This window comes from Poecilia reticulata, chromosome 12 (genome assembly GCF_904066995.2).
Source record: "Poecilia reticulata chromosome 12, P_reticulata-male-v2, whole genome shotgun sequence".
Lineage (NCBI taxonomy): Eukaryota > Metazoa > Chordata > Actinopteri > Cyprinodontiformes > Poeciliidae > Poecilia > Poecilia reticulata.
Window position 1 is genome coordinate 32,666,934 of NC_088841.1, and position 9,652 is coordinate 32,676,585.

At 42.0% G+C, this 9,652-nt stretch overlaps 1 protein-coding gene and 1 long non-coding RNA gene across 2 annotated transcripts; both read left to right on the forward strand.

Moving 5' to 3' along the window:
* Positions 1–1,099: 1,099 nt before the first annotated feature.
* Positions 1,100–4,113, forward strand: LOC145554130 (uncharacterized). The gene is made up of 3 exons (XR_014090169.1): positions 1,100–1,275; positions 3,048–3,094; positions 3,242–4,113. It is a non-coding gene; the product is annotated as an uncharacterized LOC145554130 (long non-coding RNA).
* A 3,894-nt stretch (positions 4,114–8,007) lies between these two features.
* Positions 8,008–9,132, forward strand: LOC103474039 (actin-like). Its single transcript, XM_081613321.1, is given in 3 exon segments — positions 8,008–8,434; positions 8,527–8,611; positions 8,693–9,132. Coding segments are annotated over 3 exon segments (534 nt in total). The 5' UTR covers positions 8,008–8,425.
* The last annotated feature ends 520 nt before the right edge of the window (positions 9,133–9,652 follow it).

The following is a 9,652-nucleotide window of genomic DNA, read 5'->3' on the forward strand; positions in this document are numbered from 1 at the left end:
CCGGCAACGCCATCAGAGCAACACTGCAGAAACGCACGACAGGTGTAGCACCCAAAAACCAACCATGATTTCAGCCACAGATAGCAAAACTGCCACTTACGATCGCAGATGAGTCAACCAAACCCACAAGCCGACATGTAGCCGCTGACCGTAGCAACAGTGGGAGAAACAAAGACGCACGCACCCTGCAGCGTGCCCGCCCAACTATAAAGGCATTCGCCCCGCTCACCAATCAACGGTGCCCAGTGCACAGAGTGGGGGAGGGTGGAACACCATCCCACCACATTATTTTTCAATAAACAGATTTAAGATCAAAGTAATATAATCAAACTTACCATAAAAGTGCTCAGTGTAGAATTTAATTCAGAAGTCAGTTGCCAACAAGCCAGCAGCAAAGTGGCTGTTTGGTTGGGACAAACCACTAATGTATAAAAGGGAGTCAGACTGTACAACTCCTTGTAGAAACTTGTAGATGTTTTTGTGTTAGCACATTATGCAGTAATAATATTTAGAGACAAGTAAGAAAATGTACAGAAAGGAATCACAACCCACTGTTCTCAACATGTAGTGCTTAATTTGAAACATGATTAACCCCTACCTAATAATAAAATGTTCTGACCCAGAGCTCAAGGAAAAGGGAGGTAAAGAAGGGAAAGTTGGGAGGAGCGGGTGGTTGGGGGGAGGTTTGGGGGGACAGGGGGAGATGACGAGGTGAGGAGGTGTGCAACAAACCGCCCAGATACCACAAGATGGTAAGGTGTGCTGCAAAACAGCATACATTGATTCAACATTGATCAGACATTGATCAGAAATTGGCATTTAACTCATTAGATTTCAACCTCAAAACAACATTGATTCAATGACAGTTATAATGGCTAGCATTGGATGATTGTTTGATGGTTGATCCATTGTCAGTTGTCGACTTCAACCAAATATCAACCATTCTGACTGTAATTTAAGATTACAGATAGCACACAATGATTTAACACTGTGTGCTATCTGGGTTGACTTTTTTCCTCTTGTGAAATTGACCAGTTCAGATCTTGGGCTCTACCTCAATGTTCTCATTTTCTCATCATGTGATGAATTGTGTGTCTGCAGATTATCAGGCTGTTTGGTCTCAGAGGAAGGCTGTGCTTCTCTGGCCTCCGCTCTGACCTTCAACCCCTCCCATCTGAATGAGTTGGACCTGAGCTACAATCATCCAGGAGACTCAGGAGTGAAGCTGCTGTTGGCTGGACTGAAGGATCCAGACTGGAGACAGGAAGCTCTCAGGTATGGAGGAACCTGCTGCAGGAGCAGAGAAGATCTGATAGAGGAGGAAGAGGAGAAACAACCTTAGGCAGTCTGAGGGAGAATGTTTAGTTTGAAGCTACAGTGGGGCAAAAAAGTATTTAGTCAGCCACCAATTGTGCAAGTTCTCCCACTTAAAAAGATGAGAGAGGCCTGTAATTTTCATCATAGATATACCTCAACTATGAGAGACAAAAGGAGAAAAACAATCCAGAAAATAACATTGTCTGATTTTTAAAGAATTTATTTGCAAAATATGGTGGAAAATAAGTATTTGGTCAGTTACAAAAGTTCATCTTAATATTTTGTAATATACCCTTTGTTGGTAATGGGTTCAAACGTTTTCTGTAAGTCTTCACAAGGTTTTCACACACTGTTGCTGGTATTTTGGCCCATTCCTCCATGCAGATCTTCTCTAGAGCTGTGATGTTCTGGGGCTGTCGCTGGGCAACACAGACTTTCAACTCCCTCCAAAGATTTTCTATGGGGTTGAGATCTGGTGACTGGCTAGGCCACTCCAGGACCTTGAAATGCTTCTTACGAAGCCACTTCTTCGTTATCCGGGCGGTGTGTTTGGGATCATTGTCATACTGAAAGACCCAGCCACGTTTCATCTTCAATGCCCTTGCTGATGTAAGGAGGTTTTCACTCAAGATTTGACGATACATGGCCCCATTCATTCTTTCCTTTACACGGATCAGTCGTCCTGGTCCCTTGGCAGAAAAATAGCCCCAAAGCATGATGTTTCCACCCCCATGCTTCACAGTAGGTATGGTGTTCTTTGGATGCAACTCAGCATTCTTTCTCCTCCAAACACGACGAGTAGAGTTTTGACCAAAAAGTTCTATTTTGGCTTCATCTGACCATATGATATTCTCCCAGTCATCTTCTGGATCATCCAAATGCTCTCTAGCAAACTTGAGACGGGCCTTGACATGTACTGGCTTAAGCAGGGGGACACGTCTGGCACTGCAGGATTTGAGTCCCTGGTGACGTAGTGTGTTACTGATGGTAGCCTTTGTTACTTTGGTCCCAGCTCTCTGCAGGTCATTCACTAGGTCCCCCTGTGTGGTTCTTGGATTTTTGCTCACCATTCTTGTGATCATTTTGACCCCACGGGGTGAGATCTTGAATGGAGCCCCAGATCGAGGGAGATTATCAGTGGTCTTGTATGTGTTCCATTTTCTAATAATTGATCCCACAGTTGATTTTTTCACACCAAGCTGTTTACCTATTGCAGATTCAGTCTTCCCAGCCTGGTGCAGATCTATCATTTTGTTTCGGGTGTCCTTTGACAGCTCTCTAGTTTTGGCCATGGTGGAGTTTAGAGTGTGACTGTTTGAGGTTGTGGACAGGTGTCTTTTATACTGATAACGAGTTCAAAAAGGTGCCATTAATACAGGTAACAAGTGGAGGACAGAGGAGCCTCTTACAGAAGAAGTTACAGGGCTGTGAGAGCCTAAAATCTTGCTTGTTTGTAGCTGACCAAATACTTATTTTCCACCCTATTTTGCAAATAAATTCTTTAAAAATCAGACAATGTGATTTTCTGGAATTCTTTTCTCCTTTCGTCTCTCATAATTGAGGTATATCTATGATGAAAATTACAGGCCTCTCTCATCTTTTTAAGTGGGAGACCTTGCACAATTGGTGGCTGACTAAATACTTTTTTGCCCCACTCTAAATATTTAGTTTGCAACCATTGCATTTATAAATTAATTGATAACATTTTGAACCCCCCCTCCTCCTTTCAGGGTGGAACCTGCTGGACGCCGATTCTTGACACCAGGTCTGAGGAAGTGTAAGTGTGTTTTTCATCTGATTCATGACAACAAAGCAGCTCACATTCAACCATCTTCAAACTGTCGCATCACTCATTCAGGATCATCATCAAAGATCAATTAATGATCAATAACTGCAGCTGGATTGTGTTTGTTCTCTCCATCAGATTTCTGTCAACTCACCATCGACACAAACACAGTGAACAGAAACCTCAAACTGTCTGAAGACAACAGGAAGGTGACATATGTGAAGGAGCTTCAGTCATATCCTGATCATCCAGACAGATTTGATTACTGGAATCAGCTGCTGTGTAGAACTGGTCTGACTGGTCGCTGTTACTGGGAGGTCGAGTGGAGAGAAGGAGTTTATATATCAGTGAGTTACAGAAGAATCAGGAGGAAAGGAGACAGTAGAGACTGTTGGTTTGGATATAATGATCATTCCTGGAGTCTGAGATGCTCTGACAAAGGTTACTCTGTCTGTCACAATAACAGACAAACTCGTCTCTCCTCCTCCTCTGTCTCAAACAGAGTATCAGTGTATGTGGACTGTCCTGCTGGCATTCTGTCCTTCTACAGAGTCTCCTCTGACTCACTGATCCACCTCCACACCTTCAACACCACATTCACTGAACCTTTGATTCCTGGATTTAAGCTCTGGATTTCTGGTTCTTCAGTGTTTCTGAAGAACCAGACTGTTTAGACTCTTTGAGTCTAAGGAGTCTAAAGATTTTCCTCTTGTCAGAGAAACTCTCTCACTGTTCAACAGATAGTTCAGTCTCTACATGTTTTCATGGATCAAAACAGTTTCTCCGTGAAACTCTAACACACGTTTGTTCAGAAATTTCTCCTTCTAGACTTTTAAAGATTGAAGTTGGGATCATTCCAAGAGTATTCCAGGATCCACATGTTTTTCGGATTCCAGTCAAAGATGTTTTTTATTTTCTGCAGTTTTTCTCAATCACTGGCCATTTTCTGTTTCCATCAGCTCCTATTTTCTTAAATGTCTTGGTTTCAAATGTTAAATGATCCTTTTGTATATTTGCTGCAGTTATTCTTCATGTTTTTAGTGAACAATAAAAAATATTTTAATCTGCATTTGATTCATTTGCTGTTCATTCTGTTCTGTTCCTGTTTAAATGTCAATTAGATTGTGTTCACACTGCAGCCTTAAGTTGTTTTTGCCGGAGTCGTTCACACTGTCAGTAAATGCGACCTGTATGTGTTCTGCAGTGTCAACGGGCAAACGACCTGAAAGTGTTCCACATGTGCAGTAGAGGGCACAATATCGTCAGTGTTCTCACTGTTCTGCCAACCGCCATAAAAAGAAGTACTCATTGTTTGTATAAGTAAACATGGAAGCTAACATTGGAGCTTAGCTTACACATTTGAAGTTGTTGTCTAACCGAAGAAGCATATTAACACCTTAACCCTCATTATAGTCCATCATGGTTGTTGTTTTTCTTCCCACTTGCGCGTAGCAAGACGCAGAATAGTGAGATTTGTTGAGAATCAGTGACGTTCAGTTCGGATGAATGCAACCTGAACGTTATGGTCGCATTCGAATCGGATACGTATCGGATATGGGTCACATTCGAAAAAGAATCCGACTTGTGCTGTTCAGACTGCCATGAAAAGATCAGACACGTCAAAAAAGAAAAAATCGGAATTGAGTCACTTCAGGTTGCAGTGTAAGAGATTTTTTAAATCTCAACTCTGACTTTCATAAATTCCCTATTTACAGAGCTGGTAGTATAAATAATTAAAAATCTCTTCTCTGCTCGTTGTCTTCTTCCTCTCAAATGCACGACTCCATGATGATGTCATTGTATCAACCATAACCGTAAGACAATGAAGCAAAACCGCTGTTCTAGTACAAATCATAGCAGAATTTATTGAACAATCAAATGGTTAACATTTATACAGCTTATCATAATTTGAAAACAAAACCACAAACCAAGACATATTTACCTGACACAGACAATACTTAGTGACATTTTCAGCCAAGCCGCCTCTCCGGAGAACACATGGCATTCTGATCTGCTAGCTTTGATAGCTAGCTTTTTGTTCTTCGGAGGAATGTCCTGATCTACGTATGTGAATTGAACAATGCCCCTAGCGGCCTGGATGAAGATTTACAACTGTGGGGAAAGGAAGATGTACTTGTAGGAGGAAGGGCTTTGTTTTAACAGCTGACTGACCCCATTATAAGAAGTTTGTTTCAGATCCAAGACACATTATTTTCTTTTGAGTGGCAACAAATGTTTTTTATGACCCTGTCCCGAGGAAGTTGAAATCAAGACCATATTGTTTGTTTCTACGACACCCACTGTTAAATCTGATCAAGATGGTCAAAGGGCTGAACTCACAGCAAGACTCCCTCAACCCTTCTCACAGGTCAGAGGAGCAGATTTTGGATTATAAGAATTTGGACAGTTTTTCCAAAACTCTTTACAATATACCTGAACAGTTTTCTATATCAAAACCTCAGTTACACACACATTTTCCTGATTGGTCTTCTAGTTTTAGTTATACTGCACTAACACATTCAAATTAATGTAAGACTTACACACTGACCATGGCTGATTTAATGAAGAAAACTTCATATTAAGACTACTTTAATTAAAATATGTTCATGAACAATCTTCTACTGATCAGATTATGTTTATTAAACCATAAATATAATTTGAACCTAAATTTTACTTAGTTAAAACAATGTTAATCTTGTCTAATATTTGATTAAATTAAAGCCAACATTGAAAATAGCTAATTAAGCTACAAATTCCTACAACAGCAAATTGTTCCCATCTTGAAACCAGTTGATGAAGGCCACAGGTCAATGCTTTGAATAATAAAATGGAGAAAATCTTAATATTTTCTGTTTCATTCAGAACGTCTACCTGAAACTCAGAACCTGCAGAACATTTTTCTCTTTGGAGAAAAAATCCAGGAACTGGAAGATCAGAGCATAATGAAAACTGGAGATCAGTGTTGGACAGAAAAGTTCTGATTGCTGCATCTCTGACATATTTTAAATATAAATTTAATAAATTGCATCTAATTTTTAAAGGGAACGGGAGATCGACAGGCGGATTGGGGCAGCGTCTACTGTGAAGCGGGCGCTGTACCAGTCCGTCGTGGTGAAGAGAGAGCTGAGCCAAAAAGCGAAGCTCTCGATTTACCGGTCGATCTACGTTCCCACCCTCATCTATGGTCATGAGCTTTGGGTCATGACCGAAAGAACGAGATCACGGGTACAAGCGGCCGAAATGGGTTTCCTCCGCAGGGTGGCTGGGCTCTCCCTTAGAGATAGGGTGAGAAGCTCGGTCATCCGGGAGGGACTCAGAGTAGAGCCGCTGCTCCTCCACGTCGAGAGGAGCCAGTTGAGGTGGCTCGGGCATCTGGTAAGGATGCCTCCTGGACGCCTCCCTGGTGAGGTGTTCCGGGCACGTCCCACCGGGAGGAGGCCTCGGGGAAGACCCAGGACACGCTGGAGGGATTACGTCTCTCGGCTGGCCTGGGAGCGCCTTGGGATTCCCCCGGAGGAGCTGGAAGAAGTGACTGGGGAGAGGGAAGTCTGGGCCTCCCTTCTGAAGCTGCTGCCCCCGCGACCCGACCCCGGATAAGCGGAAGAAAATGGATGGATGGATGGCATCTAATTTTATCTGCTGCTGACTGCAGGATGTACCTGAGTAGCTAATGCAGGTTGTACTTTTAATTAAGTCTCTGGTCAAAACGAGTCCAGTTTGGGATGAGAAATATTTTTTGTTCTGTTTTGAAATCTAAACACTGGACAAGCTGGATGACGGAGCAGAATCACCGTCCCAATCAAAGATGGCTGATAAAAAAGGCGAGGATGTGAGGATGACAGAAAAATGGAGAATAACATAAAAATAAGAACCGTTGATTTTGAATGTTGCCTACGTTTAATAATGTGAGAAAACTAAATGTTTAACATTAATTCAATCTGTATTTAATACTTTTTAGAAAGAACATATTTAATGCATTTCTTTTTCTAAATTCAACTTATGAAATATTTAGCGCTTCATTTTATGAAAAGATGCTTATCTCTCTTGATACAAGAGAAAACTATTTTTAAGAAAGTTGCTGCTTATCAGTTAATTGTTATCGATTTCTTAGAACAATTAACTTTAGATTAATTCAATTGAACTTACATCTCAGTTTTATGTAACACAAAATTGTTAAATGAATGAAGGGTTTTCATTTGATATACCCAATAATCAACATAATTAGTTTAATTAATTCTGTAATACATGTCACTTATTGTGTCATTTCTCTTAAAACAAGTTTTGTTAAATTATCCAAATAAATTCAGTTTCTTGATGATTTTCTAAGAATATGCTGTAAAATTGCAAGTTTCATATTTCACCATTAAATAATCAAACTAATCCTACATAATTCCTTTTCAGTTAAATAATCCATCTATTTTCTAATACCTTGTCCCTAATGGGGTCGGGAGGTTCTGGTGCCGATCTCCAGCTAATGTTCAGGGTGAGAGGTGGGGTCACCTGGACAGGTCGCCAGTCTGTCACAGGGCAACACAGAAAGGACAAGCAGGTGAATAACTGTAAGGTGAAAGTCCTGATACACAGAGAGTGAGTCACTGCTTCCAGGATTTTACTCATGAAAACAGTTAGCGAGTTTTTATTATCCAGCCAGATGACCTCTCAACCTGAGTTATGTGGAAACAGTTGAGGTAGACAGGTAATTGCGGATCCAGAAACACCTGAACATGCAGCTAAACTTTCCATCTCCCGTCTTCCTGGTGTCCCTCAGGGAAACCAACCTGAAGGTGAAACAGGCCCTGACCGTCACCGGGGAGATGGGAGACAACATGGACGACCTGTCTGCCGTCAGAGGCAAAAAGTTGGGATTTCTGATCATCTTCAGCTAAGCTTTGTGGGAGATGAGGCCCAGAGCAAGAGAGACATCCTGATCCTGAAGTTCCCTATCAAGCACGGGATCGTCACCGATGGAGAAGGTGAGTTAAAGCTGACATTACTTTACATACCTGCTAACATGAGGCTGTTGGTTCTAACACTGAACTTAAAGTTTACTTCTGATGCTCTGAGTTTATCAGTGACTATAGCAGAAAAACATGGCTGGGTTTAAAGCTCAGTAACTTCTCTGAAAGTTCTGATACAAAGACTGCTGCCCTAATTTAAAGCCATTAAAATCTTGGCATTTTGTCCTTCATAATGGCCGTACCGTCTTAACTTGTGGTCAATCTGAACTCTTCAGATCTGGCATCACACCTTCGAGAACAAGCTCTGTGTCATCCGGTCCTACTGACAGAAACTCCTCTCAACCCCAAAGCCAACAGGGAGAAGATGACCCAGGTGAGTTCTGACCCGACCCAGTTCAGAGGAGAGACTTTCTTTTACTTTTTTGTCTGTAAAGAGAAGTGAGACGAACCCTCTTCCTGTTCCAGATCATGTTTGGGAAGTTCAACACTCCTGCCATGTATGTGGCCATCCAGGCTGTCCTGTCGCTGTTCGCCTCCGGTCATCTCACAGGTCAGGAAATTATGAAACAGAGTTGGCTTCTGAAGTGACTAATGACTGCTTCGTTTACTGACTTGCACTTTTATCTTTCAGGTACTGTGATGGAGTCTGGTGATGGTGTCAGCCACACTGTGCCGATTCGTGAAGGCTACACTCTTCCTCACGCCGTCCTGCGTCTGAATCTGGCTGGCAGAGATCTGACAGACTACCTGATGAAGATACTCACAGAGAGAGGCTACAGCTTCACTACCAATTGTACGGCTCAGTCAGAATTAAACCAACCTTTAAGGCTTGACGTTGTATTCTGCTATGACCTTTTATTTTGATTTCCAGCTGAACGTGAGTTTGTGCACAACTTCAAGGAGAAGCTCTGCTATGTGGCTCTGGACTTTGAGCATGAGATGCAGACGGCATCGTCCTCCTCTTCCCTGGAGAAAAGCTATGTGCTTCCTGACGGCCAAGTTGTCACCATTGGCAACGAGCGTTTCCGCTGCCCAGAGGCACTCTTCCAGCCGTCTTTCATCGGTCTGTAACAAGTCAATGATCAAACCCTAAGATTCAATACATTTCAGATCTTATGCTGAGATATCTATAGTGGCATTTAGTGAACTTGTTGCTGGTCCCAACAGGTACAGTGACCTATACCTGTTGTCTTTAGGAATGGATATGCAGGTATTCATGAAACCACTTACAGCAGCATCATGAAGTGTGACGTGGACATCGGTAAGGATCTGCCCACCAAAACTGTCCTGTCCGGCGGTACCACCAAGCATGAATATGTTTTGCTGTTGGTGTGATTTTATGCACTTGATTGTTTGAATAAAATTCTAGTTGATTGTGAAGTTGAACAGTGATTGTTGTCTTGGTTTCACTTTTACACACAGCATGAACGGACCTGGGAAACGAGAGGTGACAACGAACAACAGGTACATTTTTACAGTCTCAAAAAGTCCCATAGAAGATCAACCAGTGTCATGGGAAAAATTACCTTAACAAGAGTCTGGATGAGAAGAAATAAGAAATTTATTAAAACCTTGCAAGGTGAGAACAGAA